The sequence below is a fragment of the Hylobates moloch genome, unplaced genomic scaffold, assembly GCF_009828535.3.
Source record: "Hylobates moloch isolate HMO894 unplaced genomic scaffold, HMol_V3 SCAFFOLD_1, whole genome shotgun sequence".
NCBI lineage: Eukaryota > Metazoa > Chordata > Mammalia > Primates > Hylobatidae > Hylobates > Hylobates moloch.
The window spans coordinates 76,925,162-76,948,799 of NW_026652276.1; the positions used below are offsets into that span (position 1 = coordinate 76,925,162).

At 37.6% G+C, this 23,638-nt stretch overlaps 1 protein-coding gene across 3 annotated transcripts in view; it reads right to left on the reverse strand.

Annotated features, from left to right (window-relative positions):
• Nucleotides 1-585: 585 nt before the first annotated feature.
• Nucleotides 586-23,638, reverse strand: part of CSRNP3 (cysteine and serine rich nuclear protein 3) — a 216,091-nt gene continuing 193,038 nt past the window's right edge. For all 3 annotated transcript variants that reach the window (XM_032755537.2, XM_058441538.1, XM_032755538.2), the window contains 2 exons: nucleotides 13,546-13,842; nucleotides 586-11,392 (listed from right to left, as the gene is read on the reverse strand). In XM_032755537.2, the coding sequence (XP_032611428.1) occupies nucleotides 10,340-11,392; nucleotides 13,546-13,842 (1,350 nt within the window). In that variant the 3' untranslated portion in view covers nucleotides 586-10,339. The remainder of the gene's footprint in view (nucleotides 11,393-13,545; nucleotides 13,843-23,638) is intronic.

The following is a 23,638-nucleotide window of genomic DNA, read 5'->3' on the forward strand; positions in this document are numbered from 1 at the left end:
CACCACAAAATATGTTTAATTCAGTGAATAACATGTTCAAATTTGAGTTTCAGGATGATCACACAATCACATATTATTATTTGCTTTTAAAAATATAGATCCAGTCTCTAAATACAAAACAAGTTGTTGGAAGAAGGTGTCTTGGATGTGATAGGAGATTTAAAAAAATGCAATTTTTTTTCCTCATCCTACTGCAAATAAAAGTTAAGTTTTAGTTACCTTAAGCCAGTAGCTTTAAACAGATGGGCACATATACGTACCATGCATACGCATATATTCTAAACATCAAATCACACAGATTCTGCTTTAAGCAAAGCAAAACAAAAATACTACTAAGCAGTTAAGTGAAAGGATACTACTTACAAGAGATTGAATTTGTCCTTGTAAAAATAGCCTCCAAGTTTCATTTACATAAAGAGTTCTCCTCTGGCCCCTGTGTTTGTTTACACATCGCTTGATGAAGGGGTTGAATAGCTGAGAAAATAAAGTGCTATAAGCATCTTCACTTAGGGATAAATCCTAATAAAGTTAACACATGTTTGAAATGACAGTGTAATGAACCATTTCACAGGAAGTGGCTTCACACACAACTTTTCAAGAATCTTATCTGTTACACAGTGGAAGGGAGGTATCCTTGTGTGTGCTGGGACAGCATAACGGATTGCAGCTCAGGATGTAAGAACAAAGGTTTTACACAACAGGCAACAGAAATGCAACAGTAGCTACAACTTAGAAACCGGTTTTACTCTGCTGCAAACAAATGGACAAGATATTGTACAATATGTAATAAAAAGTACAGCATAATACAAGTGCCACTAATAAAAGAAGCTTAAGGATAAGACTTAAAAATGCTTATTTGTTATATATATATACACACTGCAATAAAAAGCCACAATAAATACACGAATTTCCATATCATTCATAATAAATACTGAAAATATAAATACAGAAGACTACAGCTAATATGAATAAATTATTACAACATAAGGTCCAGGTTAAGTTCTGTTGAATATTATTGTAGCTTATTTTATATACCCTTTGGCATTTTTGATGTTATAACTTATACACAAGAGAAATCAATCTAGAAACTGTGTGACATACAACATGACATCTTAGTGTAACATGACTGTATGTGTGGACTGGAGTTGATTTTCCTCCTTTTCAACTGTTTTAAGTCATTAGATTGAACATAATTAATAAATATTTATTGAAGTACTGTTGATATTGAGTAAAAGTAACAATAAAAATCAGTTGAAAGATAAAACTAATCATAACGTCACAAAATACAGTTCAGTGGCTTTTCTGAGTTTTTAAAGTCACTTTTTTTTTTGCCAGCAACAAACAAACAAAAAATAAGAAAACAAATATTCTCAAAAGACTTCCCTTGTGTAAGGACCATTCCCAATATCTGAATGGTTCAACACAGACTGAAGGATAACACCCAAGTCCTTTGGATCATTTGATCTACCAATACATTCAGCTCACTAGATTCCACCAGAATTTGCAAATGTACCAAATTTCTATGGCAGTTGGAAAGTGAGACATAGTTGATGTCTAAAACTATGATCAAGATGAAGACACTGCAAAAAGTGACATATGTCTATGCAACCAATTATACATATTTTTTAAATGGGAAACATGTATTTTTGACGAATGTCAAATGATCTATCAGATTGATATACCCTGTGACACTGAGGGAAACACACTGAAAGAACAAAGTGCCATTTTCTGCATAAACAGGCATTAACCAGTACATATGTATTAATAGTTCTATCTTAAGAGGCTAGTACACCAGAAATTCAATAAACTAAAAATAAAGCAGATCAACTTTACTAAGACACAATAAAGGCTGAGGTTCTTAGGAACAGAGCTGTAATCTACAGGTTTATTTTTATTTTATTTTTTTACTATTTCTGTACTGTAAATTTCTAGCATTTATTATACATCAAACACTTTTGAAACATGTTTCACAAACTATGCCTCAGACTTATTTCAATAGAGGTGCCTAGAGTCAATTAAAACATGGGCCAAATTTTATTCAACATTCTTTACATGATCATTCTATAGCATTAGCCTTTTTTTTTTTTTTTAAATAAAAAAGGTCATTTCCCCCTAGTGTTATTTGTAGGGAGTAACCACACTGATGTGGCTGTCATTTCACAAGAGCATCCGAGTTTGGGAGATATGCAGCTGTACCAAGATTGAAAAAAATCCCATGGAGAAAGGAAACATTGATTTCGGGGGTGCTCCTCATCTTCTGGTGAGTTCTGACTCTGAGTTGGGTGTCAACTCTGAGCAGATAAAAAAGGCTCTGAAAGCTCCAGGGAGTGCTTGAATCAAGTGATGTAACCAGAAAAATCACCATTCTCCAGGAGACCTCCCTTCGTTTTCAGGCCTTGTCAAGAAGACAAATTTTTAAATCGTTTTCCTGACCCCTGAGAAAGCAGGAAGCCATTGTTTAAATAACACAGGGACAAAGGCTGGGATCAAATGGTGGCTGTGTAAATCTCTGGAGTCATTTTATTCCATCAGACTCTTCACAACTACTCCTATCTCCCACAGGAGGAGTGGAAAAACTTTGGATTCTTATTTGTCATTTTAAGCCAAGGAAAGATTAATGAGAAGGTCATTACTTAGAAGTAAGAATGTAGAAAATGCTTATTTTTTGTAATTGTAACTTCTTAGAAAATGGAACAGCTTTAAAGTCAAGTCATTTGATCCTAGTTCTGATGTTTGTCACTGGGGATCTGAAACAGTCACTTTTCCTGACATTACCTACTGACATAAGAGCAATCACAAAAACAAACAACAACAACAGCAAAAATGAAAACCTAGTACAGCCATATTTGTCAAAAGCTGGTCATGTTACAGACCATTGTCTCTGAATCCATGTCTTTCTTGAAAAATCTGATTTCTTAGGAGACTTACGGAATGATCACGTATTAACGTAATAATCACCAAATGTAGGGGGAAACCCAACTTCCCTTGAATCCCCTAGTACGATGGCCCAAATCATCACAACTGTTGCCAGGTGCCTAACCCTCAAAGACTGGCCAAGATATTTTCTTATTGTGAGAAAACCTAAGAGAGCTGAATTGTGTTGCCAAGGAAACTGCCTTCCCTAGAGATGTTAAGAATAGGTGGCGATGTCTCCTGTTGGGCATGCCTAAGTGACAGTCTTCCCTGGTGGTAGATCGATGAGCCATATGACCTCTGGAGATCCCTCCTAGTCTCAGGACCATAAAATTTGAAGAATACAGAAGAATCTCAGACTTTCCATTATTCACACACAGTTGGCCATTGTGAGTATCTTTGAAAAGATTAAACTATTCTGAGATCCCCATTTGGCATGATGAGTGCCTAATGAATCAGGGTTCAGATGGTAACCCATGGCAGTGGGCTTTATTTGTTTGAGACCCAAATGAAATGACTTTGACAACTATTACATCTTAAAATCAATCACTTTCAGATATCATTTGGATACCATTAAATAACTCAAGGATCAACATTAAATAAATTAAACAACAACAACAACAACAACCAGGCAATAAGTTCCTAGGTTAGATACTTAGGTTTTTCCACTTTAGGATAATTGAGATTTAGATTTTATTTTTTCTTCTCTTTTTTATTAAATAAAGTTGCAAAAATGTATATAGATCTTTAAATTTGTTTTAAAGAGGGGTGGCTTTCTTAATGGCTAAGGAAAAAAGCTTGGTGACCACATGAAAAGGAGGAGCAAAACAAAATTGGATATCATGTACTACAAAGGTAGAAATTTCAAACTCCTTTTCCATAGGTCCCCTATGTAGAGACAACAGCAAAACCATTATTAGGAAGCCATGTCCCTGACAAGAAGGGTGGGGGGTAGTGGCCTTATCCAGTGTGGCAGTAGGACTTGATGAAGGTCTCTGGTGATACAAGTACCTAGATAAATTTAAAAGAGACATTTTCTAAGTCAATTTTCTTCCAAATGCTCATTAATAAATACCTTTTAAGATAATCCCAAGACAGATAAAAATATTGGGAGAAAACCAAAAGAGAAAGGAAAGAGATACTCTAACAAAGAAGTTACTCTAAAGTTACAACTAAAACTGCTCAACCAGCTCACATAAATTAACTTAGACGATGGCAAGGCTAATTTCTACCATAAATTTATCTCCTTCTAACTCTTTCTAATCAATATACATTATCTTAAAAATATTTAAATGGCCTCACATGTCACTAAAATGAGTTAACGAATGAACTTAACTATCACCGTGGTAATGATAAAGAGAGGAATTACATCATTAGCATGCTGAATACAAATGTTATCCAAAATAAATTCTATCACATTCCTTTGAAACTTTAGTCCTGCCAGAAACTTTTATGAGAGATGACATAAGATGGCACAGTGAAGTTGACATTTCTTGAATTATAAGCCAATGCAAAGGATCAAATTTATAAAAGCAATTACCCTGTATAGTGATATATTTATCACAAGTAAAAGAAAGTAGTCACCAATGTGACTTACATCTTTGAAATGACTTCATTTCCCATGGATACAACAAGTATCTGTATTTACTAAAATTCCAGACTAGATGTGAATATTTTAAAAATCTACATATAAAAGTAAACTGAAACATACTGTTTTAGGCTTTGAATCTGGTCATATTCACTCTCCTGGTTCCCATCATTCTATTGGCATTACCACTCTCAGGATAGGAAACCCAAGGCATGCCAAGACAGCACAGACTTAGACTAGCCTGAGAACTGATCACCAGGTAAAACACAGGTCATATCAAATGTTTCAGCTTGAATTTCTGGAAAAAAAGAATAAAACAAAACATCTGCGTTGTTTAGGAAGGGGGTCTCATGGTCCAGTTTGAAAAAGCCAAGAAAGGAGTCAAAATAAAATTTAGAAGTGACTGTTTCAAGGACTCACATTGAATATCTAGATTTGTTAGGTAAAATGTGAAAGAAGAGCTTTTCTAAATGTCTGCACTTTTTACTTTTGACAATCATGAAAGTCATTGATCACTTATTTTAATATAAAATGTGTTTAAATTTTTTAACAAAATAGTTTCTTTAGAATGCTGTAGGTGTGTGTTTTTATTTTCTAAAGCATCAAATGACTTATAGACAGTAAAAATGTAATTGATATGAATGTTGGTCAGCAGATGTGAGCACCAACTGGGCTGAAAGCGTGTCCACCTTGTAACTGCCCCTTCTAGGTTTGGGGCTGCCATTTGTAACTCTAGTCTTTATGATGTAATAAGATCTAGCTTAGCTCTGCTGTGCATTTTTTTTTTATAATTCCTGGAAGACACCACCATTTATTAAGCTTTTATTGCATCTTCACTTCCACTCTGATACTTCCATAATTCTAGTGGATATTTAAATTGCTGATATTCAATTAAGTCAATCAAATTCTTTACTACTGTAGAAAACATCTGATGAGCTGTGCTGTTGGTGCAGAGCTACAGCATTTTGGCTTAGGCATTTTTGTTATTCCAGCACTAGTTAGATTTCAGAAAAAGTAATGCAATCAGAAGCTGAAAATTCATATTAGACCTAATATGAATATTAGATCTAATATAGAGTAATCAAGCCTTTAAACTTTGGGTTTTGGTTGTGGTAAGAATACAACCAACAGTTCTAATTTAAAATTACAGACAAGTCTTGCCTTTGAAAGCACAAAGGTGCTTCCCATTAAAGCTTGGTATTTAATACACTGGCTATAATGGCACTGCAAACTGTCATCAAGAGAATAAGGAGCAGAGATGCCATTTTAAAGAGAAATATTGAGTTATATTTGGGGAAATAGAAGGCTTCATGACACCTTTAAAAAAGGCAGTCTCCTGTTGGCTTCTGAGAATATAAATTTCCCACCTGCTAATTTGATGGTTTGTAACTCCAGCTGAAAGTGATGGAGTCTAACAACCTCTCTGTTTTCCACCTGCTGCAAAGTGATGTCTTTGGAATTTGCAACAGGATTTTGCTATTTTGATAAGCTTTTTATAAACAGAAGTAAGAGTGATTGTGTTCCACACTGTTGTCTTAAAAGTTTCCTGAAATGTTTCCTGGGTTATGCATGAGTTAAATCCTCCTTGAAACTGTCTGATAGGAGTTTGCTGGTGTAAATTTAGCATCACTTATATAGGTCTAACAGTGAAGAAGCAATTAATCGAAAATTTCTTTTTCATTTGATTCAGTCCTAGCTGAGTCCAGATTTAATTCATACATTTCTGATGGAGGGAGAGAGATGAAGGATGATCCAGTAAGTTCTATTAATTTAGGAAAAGGAAGCATCTTTTAGTTGCAGCTCACATATAATTAGACAAGAACCGATGTCAGTTTTTCTAACATGACTTGATAAAATCACATATTAAGAGGATTTGAGAAAGCTTGATTATTTCATGCCACACTTCATTAACATTATCCATTAGAATTTGTAGTGTTCTCCTCTTTTTACTACCCAAGACAATTGTTCTAACACAGCATGTGTTCAGTACATATTTGTTGAAAGAAAGAATTGATACTTAATAAATTTTGAATATAAAGACCAAAGAGTCATAAACTTGTGCAACAATGTCGAAAATTGAAATAAAAGAAACAGTGATTAGCAAGTTATAGAAAGTAAATCATGGTATGTTTTCCTGTTTAATGATAATCATACCAAAATTTTGCCTAGAAGTCATCCATTAGAGTGTAAAATTTTAAAGAACATAGCCACTTAACATAATCTCTTTGCTTCTTGATTAATTTGTAACTAGTGTTTTTGCAACTCATAGCTTTTTTTTTGGAGGGGAGGGATTCAGGGAGTATTGCAGGGCCATATATGATTGTGAAGATTTTAAACATACTAAGAAACATTAGTTTCACATTTTACATGTGGCTGTCACGTTGAGAAAATGATTTTATCACAAAGAAATGATGGGCTTTCAAAAAGTAACTATATTATTCAATCAACCAAAAGACATGAGACAAATGAATTTTACCCGTGTCTTAATAATTAATGATCAAGAGATAAGGAGGAAAAACTTAAGTAAATCTCTTTCATTGACTTCTTTCTCCCAAAGGAAATTGGGAATGACAAAGGAGATGCAAGCTGCTTCAGCCACTTGTCTTTCAAATCAATTTGGCCAGGATTATAACTGGGAATTAAGTCCCATTTAAAGGTATAGGACTGGTACTAGAATAGCCAGGGCTGGAGCATGAAGCTTTGCAATTGATAGTGAATGACTAAAAAGTTGTGTGTCAAAGAAGACTACAGTTTGGCTAGATATACTATGGAGGCAATACAACAGCTGCCAGTCAGGTTATTGTGTCTTGGCATAAAGATCTTAAGTATTCCAACTGGCTGCATGTAGCTTGATCCCCATTTTTAAAAGCTTAGAAGGACTGTAGCACTTTCCTGGCATGTGGGCAGTTCTTTGTTGAATAGAACGGCTATTAATGGAAAAAAAAGTCAGATGGAACAGTGTGCTCTCTCAGCTTTTCTGGGAAAGGAACTAACAATGAAATGATTCCATCATAAGTATGTTTGCAACTTTGACCTGATATTTTCAAACTACAGCTTTACAAATTATCCTCTTTTCTAAACCACATTTTTTTAGATCATAAAGCCCAACCAGATTCTGGGGTCAGAAAAACTCAATACTGACTACTGGCCATTGCCTGAAATCTGTCATTCTCTAAGTGTGTGATATGCATATATTTTGTATGTGTGCACATGTGTATGTGTTAGGTATATGGGAGAGTTTTAATAGGTAGCCTGTGTATGTGGTTTGTGGGAGATGTTTACAGGTTAGTCAGGTATATGAAAAGTTGGAATAGAAGCTGTCATGATTGGAAGGTTAATTCTTCTCACAGGGCAGTGACTTTCTACCCCGGACGAATGGAGAGGGGAAAAAAACCTCTGTTTTATTAAGCATCCTTTTGGAAACAAAGCTAGGAAACAAAGACCTAGCCAAAAATAAAAAAGCAGGCTTCATATCGTCTTAGGAAAATAAAGCTGAACTAAAATTAAAATATCTCTTTTCAGAAACTGGACTGTCATTCTACCCTTCAGCTTTGCTCAGGCTGGAGCTGGCTCTTCCCCACTCTCCCACACTCTGTGTTCCAAGAATAACCTCAGAGTACTTCACAAGCAGATCCTTCAAGAGCTTGTAATGGTCCAGCAAATACAGTACACATGATCCTTTCATGTGCTTGAATGAAGGAACAATAGCCCCTTGTCATTTTCTCTTTGGGCCTGTGCTGTTTAGATTGTATCAGTAGGGGGAAAATTTTGGAGATTAAGCACTAAAAACTGTCACTTTGCAGACAACGTGGGATATATATATATATATATATATATATATATATACACATACACACACATATACATATATATATATGTATTTGAGATTTCAACAAATCCTCATTCTGATTAGCCCAAAGGCCATTTAAAAGGAACAACCCTGCTCTCATTACTGCAACTTACATAAAGACAAGCCCAAAGCTCTTTTAATGTTAATATTAATGGTTATAAATTTGGCCCAATGGAAGGGGGAAGAGAAGGGGCAGAAACCAACTGCACAGTGGAAGAGCTGCCAAGTAAACATTTTTTCCCCAAAACAAATTTTAGTAGAAACTTTTCCACTGGAGGACTTTCTCTAGATCAAGCATTTTTGAGTTCAATTAAATAAAATTTTTTTTAGAAATTGAGATCTACAATATGTTTATATCCATAATTCTAAACACCCAAGTCTAAAAGACATAAAAAATAAGTAGCGATGCAGTCACTGAATAGCAAGTCATGTCCACATTTCAAATAGTTATAAAACATGTGAAGTGATATAACAATAGAAGGTCAAAAATGTGAAACAGGTTTAGCATAGTCATATTGCATTGGAAAAAAAAAAGGCAGAATTACACTATTTAGTTACCTAAATTAATTTACAGGGAAACGGGATCCTAGAAGTCCTCCGACGAACCAAGTGCAGGTAATCTAAAGGTGGGGAGTGCATGTTTTATTTCTATCTGTTCTCTTTAATAAGAGAATGTGAGGTAATTAGAAAGTATGCAATGCATTCTGGACTGTTCTGCTAGTTGTCCCAGGCAAGACAAATCAAAATGCTTCAGAAAAGAAAGGCCTAGTTGAGTATTTGGGTAGAGGCCCCCCTTCAATCAGCTAGTCACTAAGTGGAAATCTCATTATACACTGATTTTGTAGAGATGGATTGATCACGCTGCAGAAAAGGCTGGTTGCTGAGGTCGTGTCTCTTCCATGTTTCCTCAGCCTCCTCTGCATTTATTGAGTTAGGTCCTCAGAGTGGTGAAGGAAAAATAGGTCATTTTCCCTTCATAAGTATCATTGGATGATTCCTCTATATTAATTCTATGAACCTTATAATAGTTAAAGATCTTTTTAATTTTTTTTTAAATTTTTTCATCTCAAAGAGTTCTCAGTCCCCACCCCACACGAGGTACCGTGAAGGGGCACTAAAGTGCATTTTGATGTAGGGGGTAGAGCTTAAAGGTGCTGTCCAAGCTAAGAACCAAGATGATGCTGTTTAAAAAAGAAAGGCAATTCCTTCTACCTCCATCTCTGGAGTCAGTTGAGGGAGGGCAGTAAACTAGACTCTCCCCAGAGGATTGTCCTAACTCTTAACTTTAGAGAAAACTGTGTAAGGACCCGCACATATAGAATCATTTATTTGTCCAAAATAGCAAAAATAGGCCTATTTCACCCTTAAGAATTTGCAAATCTGATCAGTCATGATCATAAAAATGTGAATGGATTCCAGATGCAATCCATGTGGGCATGCTCTGTGGAACTAGCTATGCATCTTCAGCTTGAATGAACATGCGGCTGTTCATTTTCATCAAAACATGACTTCTACACTACCATAAATAAAATACACATGGAACAATTAAATCTTTTTCTTACAATAATTACTTTTACATTAAAAAGTCACCATTATCTTCAGATATATCGAAAATTAGGACTCTAAATCTTATTATTTCCCAGCCTTAGTTAACAGTCTTGCACAGGCCCGATAATCCAAAGTTTGGAGCTCTGATCTACACAGATTGGCAGGTTTCACACAGTTTGACAGGTAGGCAACTGTGAGATATGCATTTTAAAATTTAGCATTTTCTATCAAAACAGTCTGAAATCTTTTAAAATCCCTACAGAGACTGTATTTGTGCAATGCCACAGTCATGTGGCTAGAAAGGAAAAAACAAAATACAGTCTGGAAGATTAACCACCGTCCAAGTTTTCTTGGTCTTCAGTTTAAACAATGATGAGCCCAGGAAATCCAATTAAATACAGTGCCTTAAAAAGGAGAAGAGTTGGTCCTAGAATAAGCTACTAAACAGGGACTGTCTCAACCACGGGTGATTTGATGCACTCTTCATGCAATATGCTCTTTTCTGCAAGGCTCAAAGAATTTTCAGCAGGATGCTCTGAAATGTGACTGTCACCATTCAATGTAGAGACAAACCCTTCCTGGGAGGGGCCTTTCAAGTATGAGTGAAATTCCACTTGAGGGTGATTGGACCTGTGTTCGGGATATAAACTATTGCAGGGCACACCGCTATCATTTTCGGAAGAGGAGCAGCAAACGATTACAGAGGGGTTGGCAGCTGGGTAGTGGGAGGCACCATAGGCCTCTTCTGCTTGTCGGGCATAGTCAACGAATTGCTCCGGGGTCATAGTGTAAGGCACCAGCGAAAGGGTACCGTTTTTGACAGTGTCTCTTTCAGAGTAGTTCTCAGAGATCTGATTTGGAGTTCCTGGAATGTGGCTATCTATTTGGTAATACAGAGTTGAAGAGTTGGCATAAAAAGAAGCATTCTTTGCATGGCTTTCGTGAACGGCGGTGCCATCAGAATAACAAAGAACTGAAGGAAGAGGGACAACTTCGGCATGGGTGCCCAAACCTTCCACGAAGCCATCTCCTTTGTCATCATCGTCATCCTCCTCCTCCTCTTCCTCTTCTTCTTCCTCCTCCTCCTCGTCTGACTCACTAGGTGCCAAGCTTTGCGTGCTAGAATCTGTGACTCCGCTGCAAAAGCTGCTCCCATCCTCCTCTTCTTCCTCCTCCTCTCCTTGGCAATCTAATTCTTCAGCCGACTGCAGGTGCAGCACTGCAGCCTGGGGTTCAGTTTCAATCTCAAAACTGTCTGTGATTGAATATTCTACGGAGTGAGCAACAGGGCCCATAGAACTACTGTGAGCACTTATCTCACTGTGGCAGCCATTCAGCGTGGGGATTTGCTGCTCTCGGTTTTTCTCCAGTTCAAGTTTCATTATTGTGTGCAAAAAGTGAGTCCGAACACGGATAGGATTAAATTCAATTCTACCTGCTGTGTTACTACATCCTTCTTTAGTGCAGCCACACGGGAAAGACATACGATCCACCTTGGAAGGAAGAACACAGATTAGCACCATGGAAATATTACAAACCAAATAAACGCCCAGAACCTTTCTGCAACTTCTTTGAATTAAGTAATCCACTTAATTCCACATATGCCAGAGCAAATGACAACCAAACTTCAAATAGAAATGAAAAGGGGAAAGTGAGGGCTTAAAACATAAGAGTTAACTGCTTCTTATACCTATATTCAAAATAAAAATGGGTTATGGGCATAAGTGTGTATTTTCAGTTCACTGACCCACTCCATTGCTTTCTCCCCTTTTTTCTCTATTCCCCACTTTCCCTTCCCTCCACTTCTTTAATTTTGCTCCCATATTTTCAATGCTCCTGTCTTTCCACCAAGTTCCTTTTCTTTCTGCTGCACCCCAGCTCTTGTGCCTGATTTTAAACAAGCAAACATACTGTACTCCTGTCCACATGCTATTAATATGATGTACCCCATGCTAACTTTTCCTTTTGCTTTTGCTTATTATAAAGGTGGTTTTCCCTTTGCTTATTATAAAATGGGCTTACACGACTTAGCATCATGCAACCTCACAATTTGCTCTTGTTTGCTTACCTTCTTATTGTTTGGGGTGCTTGGTACATGGGTGCATGTGTGTGTACTGTACCGCAGTACTGCAATGGATATGAACATTCATGACTACGACTGGTGGACTCACGTGTTTAGGTCCTGAATCCCCCCTTCCCTCCCCATTCCATCAGATACAATCTTCTTGAAGGAAGGGCATGTACGTTTCATCAATATTCCAAAACTATTTTGGTGATTGGACACTGGAGATAGAGTGTTTGGGTTCAACAAGTGTTGGGCTGACCTCTTCATTCAGGTGAGAGGTGGAGTTCTGGACAATCCAAGGGTATTCATGAGAGATTTGCCAATTGTCTCAGATTCCACAGATTAATCTGTATGCAGACCAGAATATAGGCAAGAGAAAAAAACTTGCTCTGCTTGTCACCTTATCCTGCCAGGGAATTTCCTATGCTAAAGAAGAGAAGGCAAACTATTCTAATACAATCATCTTGGCCCCAGTAAAAGGTATAGCAGATATTAGAGCCAGAATTTGTATCTGCATTTTTTTTTTTTTTTACTCATGAATCTCTTTTCTGTGAATCCATCTTAAGCAACTGTTTAGCAGATAGGCACTGCCCCCTTCTTTTGCCTACCTGAGTTGCTTTCCTTATTGAAAAAGCCAAGTTTCTGCATAAAATAGTGACACTAATCATAGGGCACCAATGAAATTATAAATGAAGGGGGACCAGGAAATTATCTGATTGCCAATCATCAAGGGTTGGTAAACTTTTTATTTGCAGAGGTCAAAAGAGTAAATATTTTATGCTTTGTGGGCCATATGGGTTCTGTGGCAACCACAATACTCAATTCTGCTGTAGGAGCAAGAAAGCAGTCATAGGCAATATGTAAACAAAAAAATGTGGCTGTGATCCAATAAAACTTTATTTATAAAATCATGTGGCAAGGACGGATTTGGCCTGCGAACTTACAGGTTGCCAACCCCGACCTAGTTCGGTTCCTTCATTTTAGAGATAAAGAAAGTAACCCAGAGGGCTTGACTTGCCAATTTCATATAGTTGGCAAACAGCAAAGGTGGAAGTACAATTTTGTTTTCTGCAGTCTCAATCTGGTAATTTTTCCACTAATCCAACCACCTTTAATCAGTCATCATTTTATATCCCATGGATGGATCAGAAAATACACACTCCAGTGTTAGGGACATCGTGATCTCCTTCAATATTGGTAAAAAGCTGAAATAAGGTGACATAATACAAGAATCCAGGATAAAATAATTTTAATTAACTCAGCTGCTACTTGGGTTGTCTTTCAGATTATATCTTTTATGTATAAGCATTTTTTGTATTCCCATGCATGTCCTTAAATTAGTCTTTCTCTCTTCCTGAATTATGTCTTTCTCTCTTCCTGAATTATGTCTTTCTCTCTTTCTGAATTATGTCTTTCTCTCTTCCTGAATTATGTCTTTCTCTCTTCCTGAATTACATGTCTTGCCTTGCCACAACATTTTCTTTTACATGTGGGAAGCTTCATTACAGGTACCATGACTGCCTCCTTAGGGGGTGGTAGACAGTGTCTTGTCTTTGGATGCCCTGAAATCCCAACCCTTACCTGGCACTTAATGCCAGCCAGGCTGCAGGTGCACGTGTCTGGATCACAGAACACTCGGCAATCACAGCCACAGTCCTCTCGTGAGAGGCGGATGGCTCGGAGTTCATGCTTTTCTTCCACGTCAATCTTTTTCACTCCAGAGGCACGCAGCAGAGCTCTTCGTTTTTTTGTTGGCAAAGGTTGTAGGAAGAAGTACTCATCTACCTCTGTGTTGTCCAGGTCAATGTCATCATCAGAAATGTCATCCAGTGTAAGAGTGCTGGCTTCTTCTGATTCTACTGTGCCATTCTTAGTCATCTAAAAACACAAAGCAGCAAATAAGAGACTCATTAAGGGCAGGGTACAAAATCTCTATGTTTGTACTAGGTGAGAATGAACTATTATATATCATCATGTCCCCGTGATCAACAAATGTTTGTTAGATCATTTTTTTTAATCTTTAGGAGAAATCACAGAAAGGAAAATAAAGGCATCAAAATGTTAGGCTTTTAAATGTACGGGTAACAGAAGACTGTTAATTGGAACTCATAACCTCCTAATGTTAGGAGCTACAGTTGCTGGAGCTTTTAGAGAGTGCCATGTGAAAAACACCAAAGGTTACAAATGCTCATCAGTGAAAGCTATCTTTAGACTCGGTTCATGATAGGCAGCTCCAATGTTGGAATAAATGTGTCCTTGTTCAGAGGTAATAGCATCCTTGTAGAAGCCATCACCATCTAACTCAGCAAATATGTTGTCCTTGAAATAACAACTCTGTCTTTTGAGCTCCAGCAAAACCGTGCACCAGGAAATAAAGGTGTGCTGCACTGTGCTATAGGGATTACAAATACGATTATTCTACAGAACATTCCAAGAATGAGGGCTTGATATGAAGTAATCAGTCAAGTCAGCATGCTCTTAGTAAGACAAAGAACAGAGGGCAGGGCCCTCAAGCTCTCAGCAACCAACAACTGAAATAAACTCTGCCCTCAGAGGAGTTCACACAAACCCTCACCCAAAATGGTACCTTCTGCATAATAGCTCATGTGGAAACTGTCTCACATACCCATGATTAGTCTGCTTCTATTTATATTTCTTCTCTAAATTAATCTCATCCATCAGTAAGCCCTGAATAAGTACTTCATTTCTTACTATTATATCACATTATGTTTCCTTCATAAAATGTATTTAGAAAAAGAAGTTTTCTCTGAATATGAGCGAGATATCTATCCTGAGGAGCAGCATAGAATTAATGCAAAAACTCCGTGAGAAAAATCATGGAAGTTCTAAATACAGAAGGGATTTTAATTCTTTCATATTTAAATTTATTACTTCCTAAAATTCATTAATTATAATTATTACTATGCTTGGTGAGCTTAACAACAGTTCATCTATCACACAGTTAAAATACTTGCAACATCAGACATCATTGTCTCACCTTTACAGGAAAAAGTCTAACATTTAGATAAGAATTTTTTTGGAAAAAGTCCTCAAACTGGAAAACTCTGAATGTATTAAAAAACAAATAGAAGATTGGACTTTGTCCTCAAGCAGAGAAACTTTCATAGAGGAAATAACACACTAGCAAGCGTATATATTAAATATATCACAAAGGCCAGGTGCAGTGGCTCGTGCTTGTAATCCCAGGACTTTGGGAGTCCAAGGTGGGCAGATCGCTTGAGGCCAAGAGTTCAAGACCAGCTTGGGCAACATGATGAAACCCCATCTCTATCAAAAAACCACAAAAATTAGCTGGGCATGGTGGTGGGTGCCTGTAGTCCCAACCGCTTGAGAGGTGCTTGGGAGGTGCAAGGATCACTTGATCCCGGGAGGTCAAGGCTGCAGTGAGCCATGATTGCACTATATATATTATATATTATATATACAATATATAATATATTATATATATATTCAGAAGTATTTATATATATAAATACTTTATAAGGTATAAATACATACATATATATATACTTCTGAGTGTTTCAGAGCTAAAATCTGTGATCATGCAAAGGTACACATTCCTCTTTATTGGGTTTTGTCTCTTGGTATAATCTAAAATTTATTTCCTTCCTTGGCATTTCTTCACATATGTATTGTTTAAACTGTGATAGCCACTAGTAGGATGTCACGTCGACTGGTTGTGTTTATCATTTTTGTTAATTGTTATTTGTAACAAGCTACATGTTTTTAGCTGTAAAGATCTGATTTTTTAAGGAATTCAAGTTATAATTGCCTAACATACACTCAATCTTCTGTGGTAGGTAAAGCTGTAGTAACAGAAAGGAAGTGTTCCCTTTTACATCTTACCACTGTATGGCACTTTGGTTTGTTTTCATTAAGTCTTGGCTTGTCTCTGTGAACCTCAGCAAGCTCCTGACTCCTCAGCACATGTAGCACACCCAGGACTTGGGTAGCATGATTCCTTTTAATACTTCCTACTTAATCTCCACGTTCTGTAATATTTATGCTTACTTGTGCAGTTGGTAACATTACAACAACAAAATCTCCGTTTTATATCAACAGAGATTGATTTATTTTTATTTTATTTTACATTTATTATTATTTTTGAGATGGAGTCTAGCTCTGTTTCCCAGGCTGGAGTGCAATGGCACAATCTCAGCTAGTTGCAACCTCAGCCTCCCAGGTTCAAGTGATTCTCCTGCCTCAGCCTCCTGAGTAGCTGGGATTACAGACGCCTGCCACCATGCCCAGCTAATTTTTGTATTTTTAGTAGAGATGGGGTTTCACCCTGTTGGTCAGGCTGGTCTCGAACTCCTCACCTCAGGTGATCCACCTGCCTTGGCCTCCCAAAGTGCTGGGATTACAGGCATGAGCCACCTCTATTTTTTTTAAATGGTTGTTATCAGCCTAATTTTAAAAAAGTGGTTGTTATCAGATAATATATGAAATCTGAAAGTCAACATGTAGTAAGATTTTAGCAAACATTTAAAAACATATAAAAATTTTTAGGACAACATGAATAACCAATTGGTGCCTAAGAATTAAAAAACAAACAACTGTATGTCATATGAACTGCAGATTCAGTTTACTCCAAATATAAGTGCCCTTAGAAGTAAAATTTGCATCTCTTATTCCCGCATACTAAAATTACAATAAGGAATTTCATTTCAAAATAAAAATTTAATTAAGAATCTGGCCAGCTGCGGTGGCTCATGCCTGTAATCACAGCAGTTTGGGAGATGGAGGCAGGCAGATCACTTGAGGTCAGGAGTTCAAGGCCAGCCTGGGCAACATGGCAAAACCACATCTCTACTAAAAATACAAAAATTAGCCAGGCATGGAGGGGTACACCTGTAATCACAGCTACTCATGTGGCTGAGGCACAAGAATCGCTTGAACCTGGGAGGCAAAGGTTGCAGTGAGCCGAGATCGTACCATTATACTATAGCCTGAGTGACAGAGTGATGCCGTGTCTCAAAAAAAAAAAAAAAACTAAAAGAGCTACATACTGTTTCACTCTTGCTTAATAAACTATAAGTTTTCTAATCTAGATTTTCAAAATCTGACATTAACATTGAAGTGAGCTGGCAGGGTTTTCTCTTCATCATCTCAATATCATCTCTATCATTTCTAATAAAGACTGGAGATACTCTAGCTTAGGCTGGTCACTGGCCTATCCTCTCCTCCTCACAGTTTCTGGTTTGGTGTGTAGCCTTCGAGACATATTCCTATTCCCTGCTCTCCCCTTGAAGTCCTTCCCCAGTCTTTTCTTCCAGTCTGTGCCCATTTGCTTCTTTAAAAACCAGGCCAAAACTACTGAGTTCAAATGCTCTTTAAAATCAGAGCACTACATAGATTATTTCCAAATGCATTTTATGGGAAAAAGTCAATGAGCTCCCTAATTTTGTCCACCCACTCACATCGATTACCTTCTCAAGAGCTAGTGCAAATAAATGGAGGCAGTCAGCCAGGATTGCCTCACTTACTCTTGCTGACTCCTTTCCTCCATGATGCATGATATGCTTTGGCTGTGTCCCCAACCAAATCTCGTCTTGAACTGTAGCTCCCATAATTCCCACATGTTGTGGGAGGGACCCAGTAGGAAATAATTGAATCATGGGGATGGTTTTTCCCATACTTTTCTCACCACAGTGAATAAGTCTCATGAGACCTGATGGTTTCATAAGGGGAAACCCTTTTAGCTTGGTTCTCATTCCCTATTCACCTGCTGCCATGTAAGACGTGCCTTTTATCTTCTGCCATGATTGTGAGGCCTCCCCAGCCACGTGGAACTGTGAGTCCATTAAACCTCCTTTTCTTTATAAATTACCCAGTCTCAGGTATGTCTTTGCCAACAGCATGAGAACAGACTAACACAGTAAACTGGTACCAGGAGTAGGGTGATGATGTAAAGGTACCCGAAAATGTGGAAGCAACTTTGGAACTGGGTAATAGGCAGAGGTTGGAACAGTTTGGAGAGCTCAGAAGAAGACAAAAAAATGTGGGAAAGTTTGGAACTTCCTAGAGATGTGGAGGGCTCAGAAGACAGGAAAATGTGGGAAAGTTTGGAATTTCCTAGAGACTTGTTGAATGGCTTTGACCAAAATACTGATAGTGATATGGACAATCAAGTTCAGGCTGAGGAGGGCTGAGATGAAGATGAGGAACCTGTTGGGAACTGGAGCAAAGGTGACTCTTGCTGTGCTTTAACAAAGAGGCTGGTGGATTTTTTGCCCTGCTCTAGAGATATGTGGAACTTTGAAATTGAGAGAGATGATTTGGGTTATCTAGTGGAAGAAATTTCAAAGTGGCAAAACATTCAAGAGGAAGCAGAGCATAAAAGTTTGAAAAATGTGCAGCCTGACAATGCAATAGAAGAGAAAAACCCATTTCCTGGGGAGAAATCAAGCCTGACACAGAAATTTGCATAAGTAACAAAGAGCTGAATGTTAATCACCAAGGCAATGGGGAAAATGTCTCCAGGGCATGTTGGAGACCCTCACAGCAGCCCCTGCCATTATAGTCCCAGAGGCCTAGGAGGAAAAAAATGGTTTCCTGGGCCTGGCCCAGGGCCCCCCTGCTATGTCCAGCCTAAGGATGTGGTGCCTTGTGTCTCAGCTGCTCCAGCCATGGCTAAAAGGCGTGAAGCTACAGCTCAGGGCATGGCTTCAGAGGGTGCAAGCCCCAAGCCTTGACAGCTTCCTTTGTAAGATATGCCTTTGACCTTCTGCCATGATTGAGAGGCCTCCTAGCCAAATGGAACTGTGAGTCCATTAAACCTCTTTTTCTTTATTAATACAACCCATCTTCATTCACAGTGATATTCACTTTGTCCATTTTTTTCCTCTTGACATGATGCTACCTTTAAATATCTTTTTTTCCTATCTCAAATAGAATCATTAAATGTTCAGACTTTAGTCAAATGCAACATCCTTATTTCATGCATTAATGAAGCTTAAATTAATTATAACTTCTCTAAGACATACTTACAGAGCCCAATTTCCTGACTCCTCTTTCAGTATGCTTTTCTTTATATCTCACAGATAGATTATGAGTTTTCTATGGTACTCAAGACAAAGCTGGAAATTTAACATGGAATTAAACACAATGTGTCTAAAAGCTATTCTATTCATAGGATAACCAGCACTTTCAAATGAATGCTCTCTTCTCAAGTAGATACCACCAATGTGGGACTTGGATCATTTCTCCTGTAGTGTTTTCTTTTTTTTTTTTTTTTTTTTCAAAAAAATAATGTTGCCTCCCCAAGAGCTCAAAGCAAGTCTGCAAAAAATGTGATTTAAAGAGATTACCAAATAGCCTTGACTCTTAAATCTGTTTTTATTTCTGTGTTTCCTTGAGTGTGAAAGAAAGAGAAATTGCAGGTGGGGATTAAAGAAGTGGTAGAAGCAGATATGACATAATATTGATAACAGCTTTTGGATCTGTGTGCCAGGCACTGTTCTAAACACTGTACCTGCATTAGCTCATTTAGGATCACATACATCTCATGAGGCAAATACTATCATTGTATTCATTTAACTGATGAGGAAAATGAGGCACAGGAGTGTTAAATAATTTGTCCAAGATTACAAGTAATGAGGATGTGCACGAAGTTACGACCCTACTATGTGACTCTACAGCTTGTGCTCTTAAAAGTAATAATAATTACATATATCTATTCTTTTAATACACTTAACAGGTACTGAACAGTCTTTTATGATTATTTGGAATCAGGCATTAGGTGTACTGGTGCACAACATACAGCCCTTGATCCCAATGAACTGGAGTAAAGAGACAAGAGTCTAGTAATTTTAACCCAGTTCATAAGGATTTCCTGGCTTAGGGTGAACACGGGGCATTTGAGGGTTATGTAGGAGAGGCACCTACAGGTGGGGCTGGCAGTGGGGTGAAGTGGGAAGACTTCAGTGTTCAAATCTGAAAATAGAGCAGCAGTCAAATGAACAGTGGTGACAGAAGGCATTCCATGCTGAGCAACAATAGTTTCAAAGGCCTGAGATAGGACAGAGCATGATACAGTCATTGACCTATAAATTATCCAGATGATTGAACTTGCATGGGATCACTCCCTGTCTTGGTCCATAACTGAAGACCTAAAAGTAGATAAATAGCAGTTATTCAGAGAGAAATTCTTCTTTGCCATTTGGCTTAGCTAGTTTACAGGTGATGAATACTGACTTAATTTATGATTTGACTTAATCATCTTTATTTTATGCTTATCCTATCTCTGTATGCATGTATCTATGTTGTACTGTTAGGATCTCCAGGTCAAGGCCCTTGTGTGTATATATGTGTGGGGTGGGCATGTGTGAGTGGGCATGCATGCATATGTGTGTATGCTTGCTTTGTTTCAATGATGACACTTACGATGGACTTAGTTCTTAAGCCACTGTGTAAACTTGTTCAGACTCACTACAAATAAAACCACTATAACTTTTTTTTGACAGATGGAAACCAAACATCTTAATTTTGCAGATTTGTATGCACTGATAACTGTGAGAAAACCATTCCCAAAGCCCTATAGAATAAATCATTTTGCCCATCTAAACACACCTGAGGGATGGGACACATTACTGTCAGAATCAGTGGAGTGATTCTCAGACAGCTTTGAGTCAAATATACGGATCCCAAATAAAAATCAAGGCGCAGCTTTTTGTTTTGTTTTTACCATATCATGTTATGAATGAGTTCTTCCATAAATTTTAATGAGATAAAATTTTTGGTGCCATCAAGGGCCCCCAAACACCCAATTCAATTCAACTAATAAAATGATTAGAAGAAGAAAACAATACTAAAAGTATAGATTGACTAAAATGCCAAGGCAAAACAAAATAAAACAAACAACAAAAATAAAAACACTTCTTTTTAGCACTTCAAAGGTATGTTTACTAATAAAATTTTCTGGTCATTACTGAATTATTCACATGTGTGAAAAAGAGAGTGATTTCCAGAAACAAGAATGTGAAAAACAAATTCAACTTCACAGACACTGATCACTGCATATTGTAATAAAGATGATGATGTTGAGAATGACCTAAGCTGCCATATAGTAAATACTAGCCATTAAGGTCCATACTGTATATAAATTATCTCACCTAATTTGCATGACAGTCTTATAAAGTAAAATTTTTTTTAGTTGAGAAAATTGAAGCTCAGAGAATATAATTTGCCAAAGTCTAGCTAAATAGCCAATTAGTGATGATGTTGAAGATCATACTTAGGTTTATTTGACTCCAAAGCTTGAGCCATGCTTTCAAGACCAGTTGGAGTAAAAATTCTTTAGAGCAATGGTAGAAAAACTGAACAAAAGGAAACAAAAAAAAGATAACGTTGCAGTACACTCTAAGAGCTGATCTCAGTGCTGTGGGGCAAGAGACAAAAGAGCAGAATAAGCTTCTCTAGAAATAGCTCACTCAGAAATAAAGGATATGGGCAGGGCGTGGTGGCTAACACGTGTAATCCCAGCACTTTGGGAGGCTGAGGCGGGCAGATAGCGAGCTCAGGAGTTCAAGACCAGACTGGCCAACATGGTGAAACCCTGTCTCTACTAAAAATACAAAAACTAGCCAGGATTGATGGCAGGCACCTGTAGTCCCAGCTATTTGGGAAGGTGAGGCAAGGGAATTGCTTGAATCCAGGAGGTGGAGGTTGCAGTGAGCTGAGATCACACCACTGCACTCCAGGCTGGGCGACAGCGAGACTCTGTCTCAAAAAAAAAAAGAAAAAAGAAAGAAAGAAAGGATATGATTCAGACACAGAAAGCAAGAGCTCAGGAAAGAAGAAAACAGAGAGCAAACCAAAGATATAACATCTCACCAGTTAGTATTTCCTTTGGGTCCTACTTTTTGGGCATGTGGAGGTGGCCTTTCTAATGGAGAGGACATCAGATAAAGCTGATTGAAGCTGGTTGAGCTAATGTATTACTCTTTTGATTTTCTCAGCTGACTTTTAACTTATTTATCCTGGCCTGAGAAATCTGTATAGCCTGTGGTCTAGTGTTGTAAGACTATATTAGCTTTGGTGATTGATTTAATGTTTATCTCCCCTATCATACTGTGAGCATGTTGAGAGCAGAGATGACATCTGTCTTGTTTACCAGTGTATCCTTTGCACCTTGTTAATTGCCAGTCCCATAGTAATTGATTAATACATTTTTAAAATGAATAAATGAATATTCTTAATCACTATGGCATATTGCCAAGCACTGTAATAGGTATGGGGTTTTATAGATGTACAACAGTTCTGCCATATAAGGAGGTTCCAGTCTGCTGGGGGAGATGACCTTGTAATAAATATGATATAATGTGGTAAGAACACAAAATATATGTGCAAGTTATTGAAGTGGTGGGGAGGAAGAGAGAATAGACATGAAAAGGAAGGCTAGGTACAAAGTCACAAAGAGAATTATTTACTTCCTATTCAGATTCCATAGTCATTTTCAAAAAGAAAAACCTTCAAACCAAAAATGCGAGAACAGGCATGTCAGGAAGGATTTAAAGCAAAAAGGAGTGAGGAGACAGTGAAAGAGGACTCCGCTGTTTTATGGAAGAATCTCCAGGCCCAGACAATTTATGCTTTAAGGCAATGAAAAAGCTTGAAGTTATGGTTGTGCAGTGTAACAGTTTTGAAGAGTCATGGAGTAAAGAATTACAAGATAATCAAAGTGGGAACAATTTTTTTAAAAAAAAGCTAGTTCTGAATAACAATATTCTAGAAAAAAATACTTAAAAAGATGGTCTCTGTACATGTGACAAAAAAGAGCAGTAATTATTAGACTATTGCCTAAGTTTACTATGGGGAAAGTGTCCATTTTTCAATTAAAATTCCGTGCAGAACATTAACATATGGAAGATAAAAGTGAGAATGAGATCTGTGTCTTGGGCTTTCTGCCCTGGCCCCAATCTCAGACCCCATGGATCACAGTTGGAAAACCAGTGCTCTAGTCCTGAAAATTTCTTTTTCTTTCTTTCTTTCCTTTCCTTCCTTCCTTCCTTCCTTCCTTCCTTCCTTCCTTCCTTCCTTCCTTCCTTCCTTCCTCTTTCTTTCTCTTTCTCCCTTTCTTTCTTTTTCTTTTTCTTTCTTTCTCTTTCTTTATTTCTTTCTTTCCTCTCTTTCTTTCTCTTTCTTTCTTTCTTTCTCCTTCCTTCCTTCCTTCCTCTTTCTTTCTCTTTCTTTCTTTTTCTTTCTTTCTTTCTTTCTTTCTTTCTTTCTTTCTTTCTTTCTTTCTTTCGCCTTCCTTCCTCCTCCTCCTCCTCCTCCTTCTTCTTCTTCTTCTTCTTCTTCCTCTTCTTCTTCTTCTTCTTCTTCTTCTTCTTCTTCTTCTTCTTCTTCTTCTTCTTCTTCTTCTTCTTCTTCTTCTTCTTCGTCTTCTTCTTTCTTTCTTTCTTCTTTCTCTTTTCTTTCTCAGAATCTCACTCTGTCACCTGGGACCCAGGCTACAGTACAATGGCACAATCATAGCTCACTGCAACCTTGAACTCCAGGGCCCAAGTGATGCTCTCATCACAACCTTCCAAGTAGCTGGGACTATAGGAACATGCAACTGCCCAGCTAAATTTAAAATTATTTTGTAGAGAAGGGATCTCACTATGTTTCCCAGGCTGGTCTTTAACTCCCGGCCTCCAGCAATTCTCCA